Genomic DNA, 21018 nt, shown 5'->3' on the forward strand with positions numbered 1-21018 from the left:
CATGGGTAGACATTCAACAGCTGGAGTTCGGTCATGGGTAGACATTCAACAGCTGGAGTTCGGTCATGGGTAGACATTCAACAGCTGGAGTTCGGTCATGGGTAGACATTCAACAGCTGGAGTTTGGTCATGGGTAGACATTCAACAGCTGGAGTTCATGGGGTAAACATGGAGTTCGGTCATGATAAACATTCAACAGCTGGAGTTCGGTCATGGGTAGACATTCAACAGCTGGAGTTCGGTCATGGGTAGACATTCAACAGCTGGAGTTCGGTCATGGGTAGACATTCAACAGCTGGAGTTTGGTCATGGGTAAACATTCAACAGCTGGAGTTCGGTCATGGGTAGACATTCAACAGCTGGAGTTCGGTCATGGGTAGACATTCAACAGCTGGAGTTTGGTCATGGGTAGACATTCAACAGCTGGAGTTCAGTCATGGGTAGACATTCAACAGCTGGAGTTTGGTCATGGGTAGACATTCAACAGCTGGAGTTTGGTCATGGGTAGACATTCAACAGCTGGAGTTCAGTCATGGGTAGACATTCAACAGCTGGAGTTCGGTCATGGGTAGACATTCAACAGCTGGAGTTCAGTCATGGGTAGACATTCAACAGCTGGAGTTCGGGTCATGGGTAAACATTCAACAGCTGGAGTTCGGTCATGGGTAGACATTCAACAGCTGGAGTTTGGTCATGGGTAGACATTCAACAGCTGGAGTTTGGTCATGGGTAGACATTCAACAGCTGGAGTTCGGTCATGGGTAGATATTTAACATGTTGAGTCAGTCTTGAGGGAGAAATTCAACATAACTGGTTGGTGAGGTGAAATTGGGTTTAACGTCGTGCTTGAGAATATTTCGCTCATATGACGATGTGTGTATGTGTATATGCGGCTGCTTGTACTTGCCCAGACTTAAGCTGGTTTTATAGTACTAGCCCACTGAGATACCATGCCAAAGTGAAGCATGAATACCCAACTCAGACACATTCTACTGACTCCGAGCCGACCAGTCCTTGTTGTACCCATTAATGGCGAGCGCCAGGCAGGGACCAACAAGTACTACATTTTAACGTCTTTTGGTATGGCGATGTCGGGGATCGAACCCTGGCGCGACTCAGGACCCGGAGGCCGTCCTGGAGTCTATGGGAGGTTGAGAGAGAGAGAGAGAGAGAGAGCAGTCCTGAGTGAGTGAGAGAGAGAGAGTGAGAGAGAGTGAGTGAGTGAGTGAGAGAGAGAGTGAGTGAGTGAGTGAGTGAGAGAGAGAGAGTGAGAGAGAGAAAGAGAAAGAGCACTGCAAATTTGAACAGTACTCTAGTGAAACCCACAAGCCCAATTATGCTGTTGACAAACCACAATTTGGCCAAAACTATATTTCGAACCAAAGGGAAGCAACTCTTCACATGAAATTGACGTAGACAATTCCAACAGGAAGTCTACTTGGCACAATATCAAAGACAATGTCTCTCATTCCAAATCAATAAACATCTGTCCAAAATGAACTTTGTATGTACAGATATCAAAAGTTTTTCTCTGTCCACACAAGAACGTCCATGCATCTGGCCAATGCAATTTAAAACATATTGAGTGAAACAACAAAGAGGCCTAAATAGCCAAAATCTAAGCTGAGAGGTTAGCTGGGCCTGTCACTATTTGCCTCCCCTGTGAGTGATTGACTACCACATGTTCAGCAAATGTACCACATTTGCTTATAGCCATTTAAACAAACTTCTAACAAATTGAAGCAAATTTAAATCTGTTCCTCACTGGCATTGTGTGTGTGAGTCATGATGAGACCACAACATGTAATATTATCAAACATAACCTCTTCACCCTTTCTTCAGTAAATCCATTACGCAGTTCTGCTGACTTGCACATTTTCCACAGTGAATAGAAAAAATATGTTTTTCTCAAATGACTTGAATTAACTGCCAAGTGAATTTTTTTCTAAATGACCCCAAGCCACCCTCCACTCCCCCAGACAAATACGTAACAAACCTAAAAACAACAGCACTTGTTAAAAGAGTGTATTCTTTTCTATTTCCGAGTTTCACTGACAACATGGCCTATGTTTCACATGGTGTAGATGTTATTGTGATGTTCTGGCTAGGGTTTTACATGATGCGTGATTCCTCCATACAGTCATCCCTCGCAATAACGCTCTTCGCGATACCGCGGATTCGGTTAAACCGCGGGGTAATCCGTGGCTCCCATAAAAAAAGTTGCCCAGTGATCACACATATTCACGTGATCGAAAATAGCACATCAACAAATCCGCTGTTGAGCTCTGGTTAATCACGTAGTGAACTAGTGAAATTCAGTGCGGATTGCAATTAACAGTGTTTATCGTATATATCCATGTTTTTTCAGTTGCTTAAAACATGCAGGGTCTTTTTCAATAATAATTGATGAACAGCAAAACATCGTAATAACTTTATCATAAAGACATGTCGATTATCAGCCGAGTACTTACAACGTTTGCTATGATGCAACACACCGCGTAATTGCGCGGGTATACACCGCCATCCGAGAATGTATGATGTCAGAAAACACATTTTATTTGATTAAATTCAATCCCATTTTCATTCATTAAAACTGTTTACAATAACAACGGAGAAACCGCGGAGTGAAATGGCATTACCTCATTCCATACAACACCCGCTTACCACATTCGTGAGAGGGTCCGTTTTTCGCCTACCGCGATAGCACCAATTTCACATTTTTCTCAGCAATCACGAACAGATTACAGCCTTGTCATCCATTGACCTCAAGACCAGCGTTATTGACCCGTTGAAGTCATATTTGACAATTAATTGCCAACATTTTGTTTTACAATCAAAGTGGCATCGCATCGAGGAAGTCAGCGGTGACTTGTCAAACTGTCTCCCTACGTAAAATGTATCCAGCCAGGTAACCCAAAGTGCTTAGCAATGCTTATTATTATGTTAAATATGTTCGTAGAAAACATGCATTATACTTATACGATAGCAATATATAAGATCTCTGTTAGAATAACTGCTTGACATATCAATTATTCTGATAATGGAATAGAAATTCTTGGATGTTATATTTTCGGATCGTTTTTAAATGAATCACCGGTACATTGGACCAAAACATCGATGTGTGCCCACGTGACTGCTATTTACGATTAGTTGAATAACAGGTAGCATGACAGGAACAACAATTGAATTATCATGTCTTGTGGTGTCTGATTGCAAGTTTCATGTACATACATCTATTTTTTATTTACAAAGTTGTTGTTTTATCACCTCCAACAATACGATATAGTTTTGACTGGGCACAATACACCTAAATAGCAGTTTTGTTATGTGTAAAAAACGACGATTTTACTTTGTTCAGCGTTATGTAATCGTTACTTATAACGCGGGTGTCTAATAACGCTGGGGGTCATCCATGGACCCCAAGACCCGCGTCTTCTGTTCAATAAAATCGATTTGATAGCAAACAATGATAGTTTTCGTGAGGTCTTCATTAATTTAGATATTTCTTTCAATTCATGTTAATAACTGTATGCTACAGTGAATAAATCACAAGCATGATTATTTCTTCAGTATTATACTGGATTTTGTTGTGACTGAATTGAAAAGTCAAAAATATACTATTTATTAACTACCGGTAACATTTAAATGGCAATACAACATAAAACAACAAAATCTTTGCAAAACTCTTGCTTTTTGATATACACAAATAAATGCTACTCTAAAATTTTCATGAATCCCAAATAATGAAAATGATTCCTCAAAATAAATACTGTGAGTCATCATGACTCTTTTTTCACAGTCTGTGTAAAACCCTGCTGGCTTGATATATTTTAGTCCAGGACCCCAGCAATTATCAACAACACTCAGGGCCTTACTGACATTGGTGCAGCTGAACAATAACACCACACATGGAAGGTACCCTTACATATCTGCAGCCCCTTTAAAGAGAAAAGTAAAACGTCTCACATGGACCTACTTATATTTTTCCTGCAACCTTACATATCCAATTATGTCCCCTTTCATTACCACCTCTACCACCACACTGAAAGTGTACATGCAATTTTGTAAACTGTAGGCCTGGCTGTTTGTGATGGTTATCGGCCTGACTTTCATTTTGCAATTTATTACAATAATGATTCATGCTTTGAGTACAATATACTGAATGTGTTTTTTCATCATTAATTTGTAATGAACTTGGCAAAATATTCAAATAACTTTGGGAGCTGAGTTGGGTTATAAGCTGCTTTGAACAGTATTCTGGTGTTATCATAGTGAGCAAACCATGGCTCAACAGTCACTGGTTGCTGGAACACCTAAGGGATGCAACTCTGCAAAGCAAAATGGGGTGACACCAGAAATGGGCTTCACACATTGTACCCATGTGGGGTATCAAACCCGGGTCTTCAACATGACAAGCAAAAGCTTTAACCACTAGGTGCCATCACGCCACCGACAGACAATGAAATAATAACAATTGTCAATCTCAAGATCATTTCTATCACTGGGGATGGCCATGGTTGCTTTCAGCGTCAAATACAAATAACAAGCTTAAAATGCACCCTGCACTGAATGAAACTTGACGCAAGTCATAATGAATTGTTATTGTCAGAATATCAGCTAAAAAAATAGAACGTTTTTTTAAATGCCAAGTACAAAGAACCATCAATAAATGGTGTAACCTTTACATCAGACACAGAACTCTTTGTATTTTTGCAGTAGGAAAATACATTCTCCTTTTATGCTTCCTTCACATTTAACATCACTCCTGACATTTCCATATACATGAAACAGAATTTTTAAAGCATTGCATTGTGAAAGAGTTATTTGGCAAGAAATATTACATAGTAAAGTGGTGATATGGCATGGAATATTCCATACTCAAGGGGTGATATGAAAAGACGGCAAGAAATATATTTCATAGTGAAAGAGATTTTTTTGGCAAGAAATATTTCATTATAGTGAAATGGTGATATTCCATGGTGAAAGGGCAATATGAGAATGGACCAAGAAATGTATTTGGCAAGTAATATTACATAGTGAAGGAATGATATATAAGATATAGCATATTCCATTGTTAAGGGGTGATATGAAAAGGGGCAAGAAATGTTTCATAGTGAAGGAGTTACTTGGCAAGTAATATTACATAGTGAAGGAGTTACTTGGCAAGTAATATTACATAGTGAAGGAGTTACTTGGCAAGTAATATTACATAGTGAAGGAGTTACTTGGCAAGTAATATTACATAGTGAAGGAGTTACTTGGCAAGTAATATTACATAGTGAAGGAGTTACTTGGCAAGTAATATTACATAGTGAAGGAGTTACTTGGCAAGTAATATTACATAGTGAAGGAGTTACTTGGCAAGTAATATTACATAGTGAAGGAGTTACTTGGCAAGTAATATTACATAGTGAAGGAGTTACTTGGCAAGTAATATTACATAGTGAAGGAGTTACTTGGCAAGTAATATTACATAGTGAAGGAGTTACTTGGCAAGTAATATTACATAGTGAAGGAGTTACTTGGCAAGTAATATTACACAATGATGAGTAATGACATGAACATTGCACTTGATGCATTTCAATAAATATTTGTCCAAACACAATCGTGTGACAGGAACGGAAAGTTGCTGAAATACGTCTTAAATGGTAAAGCAACGCTTAAACAATGTTGGATGTATTTAGGAAATAAACATACTACATCTATAAATAGGAATACCCTATTTTCAAACACAATTATGATCAAACAAGTAAAACGTAAGATATTTTAGGAATGTTCATCCCATTTGTCAGATTGTGTTTCTTGTCAGTGTGACAGATAGTGTGAGTTAGGAGAAGAAACATGGAGTCTACCACACATCCCCCTTGGCGACACAGCGTGCCATTGATCTAACACTTGACATGAGGCCAGGGGAAGGTTCGCCACGACAAGGAGCCCCCAGTGCATGTGTGTAAACCATACGATCGGTCTGAGAAACAGGAAATCTCTAACATTACCCACAGTGAAGTGTCCTAGTGCAATCTTGGATCAAAGGTGCTGAAGAGTTGCACCAATATCTCCACAACAGACCTCTGGGTTTCGGCACGTACAGGAACAAACATATTACATCAGATCAACCACAGACATCATTACAAAGTTTGAAGCCCATTTCTGGTGTCCCCTGCCGTGATATTGCTGGAATATTGCAAAAACCGGCGTAAAAGTGAACTCACTCACTCACTCATTACAAAGGTTGATAAAACCACTAGTGGACTGGTAACCAAACAAGAAAACATCTTGCAGAACTACCATTTATGAACAAACAATGTCTAAAGTTAACAATGCACTTTCTAATATCTCAACCAGTCTGGACTAAACAATCCAGTGATTGAAATCATGAACATCGATGTTGCATATCATAGTCAGCTACAGACAATCCAGAGATTGAAATCATGTCATGAGCATCATGGTTGCTGAAGGTCATTCTAACATTGACTTTAGAGGTCACACAACAAATTTAAAATCTGTACAATTACAAGGGTTTCATCAAACCACTAGTCACCACATTATTCCTGAGCCTAGTCAATATCTATTTGGGCAACCTTTATCTCCCCAAATCAAGTCATGCCATATAAACTTTTAGTCCAGAATGAACCATGGTACCTACGAAACATAACAAACATAATCAGTGATGACCCGGTGGACAAAGTCAAGCAATTCTATTTTTGTAATCAGTTTCATTCAAAAGAACAAAGAGAGTCAGTTTGGATCTGCATTGACAGTTTGATCACGTCCAATCAGCTTGACGTGGGTGGCTGTAAAGACAGAAGTGATGTGGATTTTAGACTTCCACTGCTTTGAACAGTACACCTGTTATCTCACAGATTCTCACAATGTACATTTAATTTATCCTGTGCCTTATGCGTGACAAGGTAACTGCCCCAACTGTGTATACAATGAACAAGCATCCTTAACATAGACTTGAACAAGTCTCTAACTCTAAGGTAAAAATTAATAGTTTAAATGATACATTCTAAAAATACTATAAATAACAGACTGAGATCTGCTTATCTAGACTTGTTTCTTTAAAGGAAAGAATTACTATACATCCATGGGTTTAGCACTTAGTACAGCCTTGGAGCAAGGCTATCATAAATACTACGACATGATACATGTTGTGCTTCACTATTATTTATCTTAAACCCCCTATCTTCCCCGCCCCGCCATGCAAGAGCTAGCTGGAATAACTCTCAATATTTCTGTGGCATATTCTTTTTCTGATCAAGTATTTGTCTCCTCCTCAAAACTGCTAAATATTTCAGTCTGAAACTTGCTGATTCAGCTTTGTTTCACAGAATGATTAATTTACTTCATGTCTGTCTTCAGCTGCAATGTCAACTACAAGAATCCTTGATTTCTTTTGGATATGCTAATAAGAATTGCTGAGATACTTCGAGAAGATCCCTGCTTGGGGCAACTCAGTCACAGACACAGCCACTGGTTTGTTTGTACCAGACTAGAGAATATTTAGACGAACTACCTCCCAGGATGTACTTATTTTGTATAAGCAACGAGCTCAAAAATAGCTGCAGATAAGTCAAAACAGACTGATGGACCCTATTTCTAAGGCAAGTTCAAAATTGCCTCTGTTCACCCAGTAGAAATTGGGTACCCAGTGGGATAAGTCATATGAATAAATATCAGATTGTTTGCTTTGAACATCCTTATTGTGCACTTTTAGCAGGATATGAAGCACAGAAACATGCGATATCAATCTTCTAATTATTATTATTATTTCAGCAATTGCTACTTGTATTTAGTGATACAAGTTAACCAGATATTTACAGTCCAGAATAACGATAAAATATACAGCAACCACTAAAGAGCCTGAAAATCTAAAGCCCTCTGGATACCTTTGTCGTTAGACAAGGTGACTCACATGAGTGGGTTTGTACCAAGCTGCACCCTAAGAATCCAGATTTCCAGCAGTACTGGAAGTTGAAGAAGGTATTTACAAGTTGAACATTAAGCCTCTGCCTCTGTTCATCATATCAACACTAAACTTCCCTAGATCAAATATGTCTGACATTATACACCAAAGTCACGATACAGTGTAACAAGAACCCCTTGGATGACATTAGAGAAGGAACGACATAGCGAAGTCATACATATAACAAGACACTCGGCCAAATATATCTTCTTCATGTTAAAAAGTATGACAAAATTTAAAATGATACACTAAATTACACAATGCAATTTTTGATACAAAATAATACCTATCACAATGCACTAATACACATAGATTTTTTAGTTTAATTTTTGTCATCACTTTCTGAAGCAATCCTAACAAATGATTAAATTGTTTACTTCAAACAAATCTTAAATGTCATGTGCAGATGAAATGAAATATTAGCCATATCCGCCATTTGTGAAACTTCAAGATATTCAACACTATCAATCTCTTAAAAATTCTAGAGACCATACACTCATATATGGCCTCTGGCAAAACCTAATAATCAAATGAACCATCAGTCAGCAAGTTGTGGCACAAGGACAATTTCACAATTTTCTGAATATTTAATCCCCCCATCCATCCATCCATATTATTATCAAACTTGAATGAGATCTTTGTTTTCAGTTTTTTTGTTTGTTTTTGAGACATTACCTCTAGTATGTTCATCCGCATAGCTGGCAACATTCAGATATATTTTTTATCAGGGTCAAGCCATGACTATGCTAACAGTTTGGACAATTGAGGGTTAGTATGAGAGGCTACTCCGCCATCACCTATCTTGTGTGATAATCATCAAGTCTTACAGAAAATACAACTTTGGTATTCAGACATTTTTGGTTTCAGCCTATAAAGGTGATACTACACCACAAGGACTTCTTCTATGTTTGTCCTCAACTGGTACAGAAAACACAGCTAGATGTGTTTAGATTTTATTTTTTTTGGGGGGGGGAGAGGTTTGGGGTTATCAGGTTTCAGATACCACTCCACTTGAGGGTGTGGGGTGTGAAGGAGATACCACCCCATCCAGTGCTTGCAATACTTTAATTTGCCACAGTTGGCCATCAGGGTCTGCTGCCGCCTGCAGGCTTTAAAATCTACAGGCCATGAATAAAATCTGCAGGCCCATTTTGTTAAAGTCAAACCAATAAAAACAAAGTAGACTACACAGTACAAAGTTTCACACTGTTTCTTCAAAATCAATTAGCGAAGCCTATGGCGCAGAAACACGTTTTTATTTGTTAAAGACTGGTGTTGACATTCTTATGCGCTTTATTTTAGCGCTGAAATACCAGGGAGTGAAACTGTAAGTTATCATAACATGATGGGTTATGGATGATTCCCGAATGTTAATAAAGAAAAAAAGAAGGGAAAGGTACCAGTTGAAAAAAAAGGACAGATAATTTACTGAAGGCCACAAGGGCCTGCAAATATTTGAAACTGCCGGCCCGATACAATAACAGCCGGTGTTGGGCCTCTGGGCCGGCGATTATTTTGAACATTGACTTCATTACCAACCCTCTTCTATGTTCACCCTCAAATGTTTCAGAAAATAAAGCTTGTAGAGTTTAGATAGTTGTTTGGTTTCAGGGTGTGTAGGAAATAGTACCCAAACATCCACCCTATAGTTCATTAATTCTCAGAAAATATAGCTAGTAGTATTCAGATAGTTTTGGTTTCAGGGTCTGTATGAGACACCACCCCACCCCAACTTTAAGTCTCCAGCATGGGGTCCTACCTGTCCCTCTCAGCGGCCGAAACAGCAGGCTGCGCATGGTACTCCGGCAGTAAGGTGGGGCGGCGCTTACCAAGGTACTCTGCTTCTCGCATCCGGTCTCGAAACTCACGATGTTGTTCAGCCTGAAAAAAAAAAACTATTCCTGAACATATTGCTTCAACCACCAAAATTTTGCTCTTGTCATTACACAACAGAATATTTAACACGAACAAAGGAAGATCCAAACACGAGACTAATCAACACAGAGTGAGTGAGTATTGTTTTACACCATTTTAGGAATGTTAGAGCTGTATCATGGTAGGGGACAGCAGAAATGATCTTCACACATTGTACGCATGTGGGGAATCGAACCTGGGTCTTCAACGTGATGAGCTAAGTTTAACCACTATGCTACCCCACTGCCCCAGATGTATCCAGAACATGATCTAGATAATGAATACAATCAGTTCATTGATACATCCTACCAATTTAAGTCATTGTGATAAAGAAACAGAAAACATATATCTAATTTGTCACTGTTCTGATCAAACTATTCCTAACAACTTCATATGGTATTTATGCGTTTCTTCATGCTGCTGACATTGGATTATTTGACACTGATCGAAGAAGTTTTGTTGAAAATCTGAAGGATTCACTGTGACACGGCCAAAATGCAAGATAAATTGCAGTGATGTAATAGATGGGATGTCAGCAGGAATTATGTGGTATCTAAGGATTTGACGTATCCGGGGAGCACTCAACATGGCTGAAGAGTGAAGGAAACTGAAAAACACTTAAACAAGTGACATCTGGGGTCTACAGAATGCAAGATGGCATGATGACTTCCATTAATCATTCACCTGTGGTGGGCTATTGATCAGGGTACAGCAAATGTTGGGAGGAAATCCATGAGTCCGTATGGAGTAATGACACAGAACTACTTCCTATAGCAAAGATGTGTACACCTTATAGAGGATTTTCACCTCAACTTCTCCTGAACTGTATATACAGCAAAAGTCAAAGAAGGATAACAGGTCTTTATGGTCCATGGGATGTTCAAATCTGAGAATTAAACCTTTACAAAATATTTATAAGAAAGAGACTGAAACTTTGTTCATCTTAACAACTGTATGTCTGGGAGCTGAAGAACACTAGTTGAGGCTAAAATATGCCCAAAAGGCAGATCTTGGAGGTTTTCAGGAAGCATTTCTATAAATATTTGCGTATTAGCAGGTCTGACCCAGGCGATACCTTACTGGGAGTTGTAGGTCATAACAATACAAATATGAGGCAAAAAATTCATCTTTGACCAGAGATTTTCTCACACTTATACCTTCTCGTGAAGTTTGGAAACTTTCAGCCATATTATGAATTTGATCGAATCAGAAGTAAGCAAAAAATAGTAGTCATATTTTTATTTTTTCCTCACACCTGTAAATTTGACATTTTCAGTGGGCCAAAATGGGCCCTTCCAACCATGTCTCTCCACCCCAGTGTTCTGCCCCGACACAAGGAAGAAGAGTTAAGTCCATTTGACACATTATCATTTGAGATATGAAACCTAAATTAACACTAACCAAGTGAAAAAATACTAGAAAATATGTAAAATATAATTTGCATACGAGGGCATCATTAGCTTCACAAATCTTGCGCATGAAATTTCCCATCTACCAGGCGTCCCTGTTAATGTAGAATACAGTGCTGTGAATGTTGTCATCACATCTTGTGTACAGTACAGGCAAGTTGGTCGTAGAGGTAATCCATGGCTGTTCCAGTATAATATGATGGGTGACACTGTCAGTCAGTATATATTCCACTTATACTCCAGCAGGGAATGCGGTATTAGACAAAATATACTCCAGCCAGTGCAATATGAGTGGGTGACACTGTTTGTCAGTATATATTCCACTTATACTCCAGTGTTATACTCCAGCAGGGAATGCAGTGTCAGACAATATATACTCCAGTATAATACACATAATAACAGTTAGTCAGTATATATTCCACTTATACTCATGTGTTATACTCCAGTAGAATACAGTGTCAGACAGTATATACTCCAGTGTTATACTTCAGTGTTATACTCCAGCATGAAATGCACAGTCAACCTGCATACATGCCAGTATAATAATATTGATAAGTATCCTCCTGGCACTGGGGAAACTTCGTCATTCAAGAAATACTTTACTTATATTCCGTCTTTGACTGCTGCTGTCCAGAGTTGTACTACAATCTTGGAGTACTATGTCATACATAAGATGACACAGTGTTATACTCCAGGGAGGTATTCAGTGTCACACAGCAACTCCAGGTAGGAATCCAATGTCACATGTATGTATTCCACAAAGGGAATGTAATGTTGATATAATCTCTGTGTGGGGAATACGGTATCACACTGCCATCACCCACTCTTCCCACGTCACTCCAGGCCAACACAGACTGTAGGATCGGTTCAAGTGCCACCAGCAGTAGGAGACTACAGAGCAGCTACAGGGTAGGAGGGAGGCAGGCAGGCAGCAGGCTGTGTTGTCGTGTCAGTAGCACATGTGGATGGATGCTGGTGGGTGCAGGGACATCACGCTGGCTTCTCCCTGTCTAGGTGCTTACTGTCATGTCTTATTACCACAGACGCCTGTTGTGACTCCGTTACAGACTTTATGCATGAGAGGCTTTAGTGCACCAACTCGACCCCAACTTGGAGTAGATGCGTGAACATCCTGTAGCACAAGCCACAGATCACAAGCCCAGCATATTAAACACACACCTTCTTCTATCAATCAGCATTGCAGAGTCAACAATTCAACCAGCAACTCTATCCAATGTGTATATCCACCTTGCATATTCTATGGACTTTATATCAAGGAAAGCTTTCAATAATAGGGGCAATATTTTCCATCTGGTTTCCATTGAGACATAGTTGAGGCTCCCCTATATCGTGTGATGGGGTGTGCAGCATTTCAATAACCTTCCTTGGTCATGAAGTTCATATCCCCCTTATCACATTCCCCAGATTATCACTAGTATAATGAACAGCATAGAGTGGATGTGTGTAGTGGCGGTTGGCGGCCGGTCAATAACCTGCGTATACCCCACACTGCTGCCAGCACACAACAGCTCACAACACAATGTAGTGTTAACATCCATGTTCAACACGTGTATACACCGCAACACTTGAAGTTAGAGAAGCCTGATTTAATAATAAGAATGCTACATTAGATTGATTGATTGATTGATTGACTGACACGCTGGACCATATTTCTGTGATATCACAGCATTTTAGGTTGAAGTAGGAATAGTGTTACAAGTAACGAAGGTGATGAATGTTTAACATATTGGGGACACAGCTATGGTGACGACAAAGCCTGAACTTCATCTGGTGAATCGGTCAATTTTTTAAAATAAAATGATGACACATTTTCTGTGAGGTAAGTTTTAGTAGGCATCACCACCATAAAACAGGTTATAAAACAGGTTATAACACAGGTTGTAAGAAGTTAAGTGAATCAGTGTATGGTGATAATAACCAGGTCATCACAATATGGTCACATATGGGATTCAAACCAAGACCTTTAAAGCCATGTATGGCCAAGGGAGATTGCATCATCTGCTTGGGAATAATGTTTACAGTTTAGACCAGGGTACAATGCTGCCTGACCCCCTTGGAGAGTTTTGGTTTGTTGTTTAACACGGTACTCAGCTATATTCCAGCTATATGGCAGAGGTATGTATATGATCGAGTCTGGACCAGACAATACAGTGATCAACAGCCCCTCTCGGAGATAGACCTAGCTGTAAAACATAGGATGGTCGTTCCATCAATCTTACAATCTGCATGATTATGCGAACACTAACATCAACCCATAAAGATCTAGATATAGCATGGTCTTTTAAGCCACCCATGCAACAAAAAAAAAGATCCAGATGGACCAGAGTGGGTCCCGATCCATTATGTGTTCGTAGCGCTATGACATTCATAAGTCTATGAAAACTAAAGAGTTACGACAGGTTGTAACTTTACGAACACTTTGTGGATCGGGCACTGGTGGCTTGCTGATTTGACAGTATTTCACAACTACGTGGATGAATGCTCATGATGTCCGTCACAGGATAGTTTGGTTAAGTTCTGTACAGATTACTGTGACACAGCTGGAATACTGCCAAGTATTATGTAACAGTTAAACATCAAGTCAACACATCCTTCAGATTTAATTATATAAAGGCTAAAACAGGAGGTCTACACATACAGCATAGTTTTTCTAAGACACCAGAGCTATTTCTAAATGTGGGCAAGCCCAAATCAAAATGTGCCCTGACTAGCAATACACATTAAACAGTTAACAGTCTGTGCTGCGAGTGTACATGGACCAGTTCACGCAGAGAATAAGGGTAGACTGGGTATCTACAAACATCCTGACCTTGTCAACACCTTGTATAGTATTCATTACAGCAGCCTTTCATGGACCTGCTCCATCCCTCATCAAAGATGTCACGTTCCCTGGCCAATCAATTAACCTCTTGTCGCTCTCAGCATAATTTGTTTACAAATATATTTTTTGTCAGTCAGCGTTTGTAAAGAGTTAAAGGTGAGGTGAGGTGAAATTGGGTTTTACGTCATGCTTGAGAATATTTCGCTCATATGACGACATGCATGCGTGTGTATGTGTATGTGCGGCTGCTTGCACTAGCCCAGACTTAAGCTAGTTTTATAGTGCTAGCCCACTGAGATACCATGCCGCAGTGAAGCATGAATACCCCACTTAGACACATTATACTGACTCCGAACCGACCAGTCCTTGTTGTACCCATTAATGCCGAGCGCCAGGCAGGGACCAACAAGTACCATATTTTAACGTCTTTTGGTATGACGCGGTTGGGGATCGAACCCGCGACCTTCTGCTCTCCGGGCGGACGCTCTAACCACTACACCACAGAGGCGGTAAAGAGTTAAAGCATGTCAAAGTACAATCCATAACAGGTAGTATGCATCAAAGATGTCATATTCCTTTATACAGGACTAAAGCACACTCCACTCCCTGATTGCATATATAGTCAACATTCATGTCACATGCATCTAGTATTCAATTCAAATACCATTTTAGGACCACATCTTTTCACAATTTTTAATAAAATTCATTTTTTAAATTTTCAGTTATTTATCTTTCTCACCACACCTTCCAATTAATATGAGTGCAGTTATTGCATTGATAACACACAACCTCCCCATTGACTGGTGGCAGGTGCTTGGTTAAGCCAAGAACAGATGTTAACTGACGCGGATGATGCGGCAGAGACCTGCACGTACATGCAAGTGCACTACACCGGCCCCTGCACATTTATCTGCTTCAGTGTGTCCTGATTGGCTATGTGTCGTCCACGTGCACAAGGCCTCTACATAGGCTGTAGTAGCACTCTCTGAACAGATCCATTAAACTTGGACAGCCACAGAGAACCTTCCTTTCATACATCACAGGGAACCACTCTGTTTATACATACATTTCTTTTTCAACATTGAAGTTCAGTTAATGGAATTGGCAATTATCATTCGCTTTAATCATATATGGTAAATGAATAATGAAAATATCCATGCATGAGGTAGTGATTTTATAGTAGTATCAAATTCGAAACACCAACGTAACGAAGATAAGACATTGAATCACAAAAACCATCAGACCTGCATGAAATTTAGTCATGGAATTACAGAATGACAATAATAATATAAGTGAGTGAGTGAGTTAATATTTAACGTCACATCGGCAATATCTCAGCCATATCGTGACGAACAATAACAATATGACAAAGCATGACATAATGAATGTTTATTGTTCAACACTGCACTCAGCCATGCTCCAGCCAATGGTCAGTTAATGAGAAAGTCTGACGAGACATTCCAGTGAATGACATCATAACCATTGATTTATGTACCTGGGATAGGATGGCATGCACCAAGTCAGCAAGTCTGACCACCGAATCCCGTTGGTTGACTCTTAAAACAAGCTAGGGTTGCCGAAAACAGTTTAAATTTGATCCTCACAGGTTATGACATTAAGAGTGAGTGAGTGAGGTTTTACGCCGCTTTTAGCAATATTCCAGCAATATCACGGCGGGGGACATCAGAAATGGGCTTCACACATTGTACCCATGTGGGGAATCGAACCCAGGTCTTCGGTGTGACGAGCGAACGCTTTAACCAATAGGCTACCCCACCGCCCCGTGACATTAAGAGAAAAGGCACAGCACTAAGACATGACAAAAGCATGACATTAACCCATGACATTAATGCGTCCCCAAAGACGTGGCAACCAAATATCTGAATAAGTGCACATTTCAGATGGATATTTTTTATTTCACATAATAGAAATCCTGCATTAGCATTAGCACTAAAAACACATCCATCGAAGTAGCAAGCCTTGTAAGTCACCTAACAATTGGCGGACAACAATTTGAAGGAGGGGCATGTACTCAGTCCCCTGGCCGAGTGCTAATATTTTACCTCTTTTAATTATTGATGAGTAAGGTTCTATGAAGTAGTGTGCCCCTGAAGCAAAGTGCAGGCTGCAGTCAACCAGTGCGCACCCACCCAATTTCTTGCCCTCTGCTTCTATTAATGACCTGCTCTATTCAATCATTCCTTATTAATGTAATTAGCAGGATGAAAATGTGTTCTTTTCCTGAGATGGTGACTGGATGATCTATGTGGTTGTGATACACTTCTACTCTTAACTCAATTACTTCATTTTATACCAAACATTGCTTTTCATCAACTAATGGATATATTTCATTACTGAACAAAAAGATGTTCACACCCCAAAACGTTTCAGTAGCTGACACAACTGTCTTCAGAAGCCAGATACAGGCATCATTAGAAACTTACATGGTTAGGTGAGGTGGTGAAAAAGTGAAAACCAATGCACAGATACAGGACCCACTTGTACTAGCCCAGACTTAAGCTGGTTTTATAGTGCTAGCCCACTGAGATACCATGCTGCAGTGAAGCATGAATACCCCACTTTTTGACTCGAGCGACCAGTCCTTCTTGTTTTTAATGCCGAAGCAGGCAGGGACCAATAGTACCATACACGTGGATTTTTGGAAATTAAGGCATGGTTAGGACTCGGCATGGTTAGGACTTCCGGTATATATTCAGCAGTTTGATGAGGGTGTATGTGGCTTCCTGGATCCTGTAGGTTCATCACTTGCTGGATTGTGGTATAAACAGGAGGTGAGGGGTACAATATCAAGGCTTGTGGTATAAACAGGAGGTGAGGGGTACAATACCAAGGCTTGTGGTATAAACAGGAGGTGAGGGGTACAATACCAAGGCTTGTGGTATAAACAGGAGGTGAGGGGTATAATACCAAGGCTTGTGGTATAAACAGGAGGTGAGGGGTACAATACCAAGGCTTGTGGTATAAACAGGAGGTGAGGGGTATAATGCCAAGGCTTGTGGTATAAACAGGAGGTGAGGGGTAAAATACCAAGGCTTGTGGTATAAACAGGAGGTGAGGGGTATAATACCAAGGCTTGTGGTATAAACAGGAGGTGAGGGGTACAATACCAAGGCTTGTGGTATAAACAGGAGGTGAGGGGTACAATACCAAGGCTTGTGGTATAAACAGGAGGTACAATGTGGGGGTACAATACCAAGGCTTGTGGTATAAACAGGAGGTGAGGGGTACAAATACCAAGGCTTGTGGTATAAACAGGAGGTGAGGGGTACAAATACCAAGGCTTGTGGTATAAACAGGAGGTGAGGGGTATAATACCAAGGCTTGTGGTATAAACAGGAGGTGAGGGGTACAATACCAAGGGATGCAAACACCAACACATACCCCAAACCTACATATACCCCAAATGATGATTCTGTATTGAATTTATTTCACTGTCATGCTTCAATTTGTCATTGTAAAGAATTAAAACAGACTGAAAAATGATAGAAAATGTCAATTTGACTGAGTTTAACTTGTGCTCAATTCCTTGACCCACAAACGTGAGCCTTCTTTCCTTTGAGGCGGCATATGAAAGATTCATTCTCTAGCTCAGAAATCAACGAGCTGATTGTTTTCTTTGTGGTCGGATATAAGGGACTTATTGTCCTGCTCCGAAATTATTTCCCTCTCAGGTGGGATATATAAGATATCATTGAGATCACACAAACCAAACAAATCGGAACATTCTCACAAAGGGGGAGGATAATTCTTTGGGGTATATTGTTAAGGCATGTATAACAATAGTAAATATTGAAGTAAAGAAATCCGCAGAATTCTGCAGATCCACAGACAGTTCTGTCACTGTAAATGCCACCAGTTGCTGGTTTCTGGTAAAACAAACCTCATTGAAAGATATACTGGAGCTCACCTTGGATTTGTGGTGAGTGAGTGAGTGAGTGAGTGAGTGAGTGAGTGAGTGAGTGAGTGAGTGAGTGAGTGAGTGAGTGAGTGAGTGAGTGAGTGAGTGAGTGAGTGAGTGAGTGAGTGAGTGAGTGAGTGAGTGAGTGAGTGAAGTGGGGGACACTAGGAATGGGCGTCACACATTGAGGAGAATTGGACCCAGGTGTACCTGGATGTATTTAACAGTGTCAAACATAGTAATGGAGGGTATGATTCAAATGTGAAATAAATAAATACTAACTTCTTTGAGTGGCATGTTTAGAGTTTGGTGAATCAGATAAGGACAAACTTTATGAATGAACAACTTCTTTATTCGGATGATGAGACGTTTCGATACAGATTCTTGTATCGTTGTCAAGCAAGTATGTAAATAATATTTTAATAAACTATAGAGCAACATATTTCTTATTTTTGTAGTTTCTTGCTTCTACACTTTTGGTTGAGACATATATTCATTGGTGACTAACAATTCCCAGTTTAGAGGATTTGGAGAATAAAATGTTTTTAACTATTTTATCGCCCACCCACTTCAGAAACGTAACATTTTGGATCAGACAATCCAGTAACTGACATGGTAAACAAAACAACATTTTACATAACTGGGACATGTTGAGACACTGATCATGGTAAACCATTTTATATGTCAGAGTCCCTGACACGGTAAACAACATTTTACATGAGCATGGGTTGAAGAAGAGTCCGGTGGTCACCAAACAACTAATAAGGACTGTCACGATACATAAGTTTCATGAATCGATAAAATATCACAATACTCATGTCACAATTCAATACGTATCACAATACCTATTTTCGTGGCATTATTGCATAAATTTAGTTACATTTTGAACATTAATATTTCATATTTTTGCATCAAAAGATCAACATTTTTTATTCTCAGCGATTAAAATGTTCTAATTTCCCATTTTTGTGCATGAAAAATAATCATTTATAACTCTCAGAACATCAAAAACATGATACAATTGCAAAATGTAAATGATACATAAACATATTTAAACTGGTTCTTTAAAAATAAAATATCGACACAGTATTGAAAGTATCGATAATTGTATCGTCTTAGAAAAAGTATTGATGCATCAATGCATCGATGCATTGATGTATCATGGCATCCCAAACAACTAGCCCTCCACAAACATGTTTTCTAACCTGGCCTCAATGAAACTGAATTTCTAAACAAAGAAAGTTCACTGTGCCCTTGTCTTTTGTATGAAGTCAAGTGACATCAATAAACACCACATGCGGGAGAGGTTCCAGATGGAGATAAAAGTCAACAACAATGATAAACAATCACATCCCTTAATATTTGATGACATTTTGTCTGTAGACATGGAGAGTTTATTGTTGCAGGCTGTGCATCACCAAGCATGACTGACTGTCACAACACTAACATGCTCCGATACAGCTTCAGTGCATATCACTCATGTTATTTATTCACTAGATTCTTTATCAACTGATGTCAAGAAGTTGTCCCCAAACAGCATTTGTCTTAACTTGTTCTCAAAAGGTTGTTTTTTTTGTGTGTGTGTGAATTAGTATTTTTGAAAGAAATATTCTGTTATTGTTGCCAGTAAATATTTGTTGCAAGGCAAACCAATGGTTGATAGTATGAGCACTGACCCACATTGCAGGGTATAGTGACCTGCAATCAAAGAGGTTACACCATGTGATCCTCATTTGAATCAATTTAACATTGATTTTGACAGGATACAATACTCCCATGCTTGTTTTAGTGAGGAGTGAATGTTTTGAAGATATTCAGTGAGAAATACAGTAATGAATGTAAATAATACTATGTAAACACTCCAGAGAAGGTGTTCTAAGTTGTAAAACTTGTACCCAATCCTTTTCTCATGAATAAAATATGTTTAAAACAAAACAAAACACAGTAATAAGCTAGTACTGCAGATATTTCGAATGTAATCATGACCAAGATAAGAAATTCACACCCACAACCTGAGATAATTATGTTTGTGCTTCAACCACTCCATAACATTCCAGCGATATGCAGTCATCCTGTAAATGAAGGTGTCTTGATCAGACAATCCTGTGATTGATATGGTGATCAACGACATATGGCATCAGGCTAAGATGGTATGCAATCTACCATGTCACCAAGTCTGACGCTCCAATTCCCGACGTAGAAGTAGCTTGACATTGAACTCATGTGGGGAATAGAACCTGGGTGTGACAAGCAAACTCTTTACCCACAAGGCTACCCCACCGCTCCCTCTTGACACACAGTGCACTCTGCACACTCAATGACACACATTACTCTCCCCATACTCAATGACACAGTGCACTCCCCTTACAGAATGACTCACAGTGTACTCTCCCCTTACACAGTGACACACAGTGCTCTCCCCTTACTCAATGACACAGTGCACTGCTCTCCTTACACATGACACACAGTGCTCTCCCCATACTCCCTTACTCAATGACAGTGCTCTTCCTAAAACAGTGAACTCTCACGGCTCTCATTGTGACACAGTGCTCTCCCCTTACAGTGACACACTGTGCCCTCCCCTTACTCAGAGACACACAGTGCTCTTCCTGACACATAGTGCAATCTATGCACTCATTGTCACAGTGCTCTCCCCTTACACAGTGACACACAGTGCTCTCCCCTTACTCAGTGACACACAGCGCACTCTCCCCTTACAGTGACACACAGTGCACTCTCTCCTTATTCAGTGACACACAGTGCACTCTTCCCTTATTCAGTGAAACAGAGTGCACTCTCCCCTTACTCAGTGACACACAGTGCACTCTCCCCTTACTTAGTGACACAGTGCTCTCCCCTTACACAGTAACACACAGTGCACTCCCCTTACTCAATGACACAGTGCACCCCCCTTACGCAATGACACACAGTGCACTTTATGCACTCGTTGTCACACAGTGCTTGC

At 39.8% G+C, this 21018-nt stretch overlaps 1 protein-coding gene across 1 annotated transcript in view; it reads right to left on the reverse strand.

The window, feature by feature from the left end:
• LOC124278997 overlaps positions 1 to 21018 on the reverse strand; it is a 125675-nt gene that overhangs the window by 45131 nt on the left and 59526 nt on the right. The window contains 1 exon segment of the mRNA XM_046714793.1: positions 9729 to 9850. Within this exon segment, the coding sequence (XP_046570749.1) occupies positions 9729 to 9850 (122 nt within the window).

This window comes from Haliotis rubra, unplaced genomic scaffold (assembly GCF_003918875.1).
Source record: "Haliotis rubra isolate DU_JTF1 unplaced genomic scaffold, ASM391887v1 Scf244, whole genome shotgun sequence".
NCBI lineage: Eukaryota > Metazoa > Mollusca > Gastropoda > Lepetellida > Haliotidae > Haliotis > Haliotis rubra.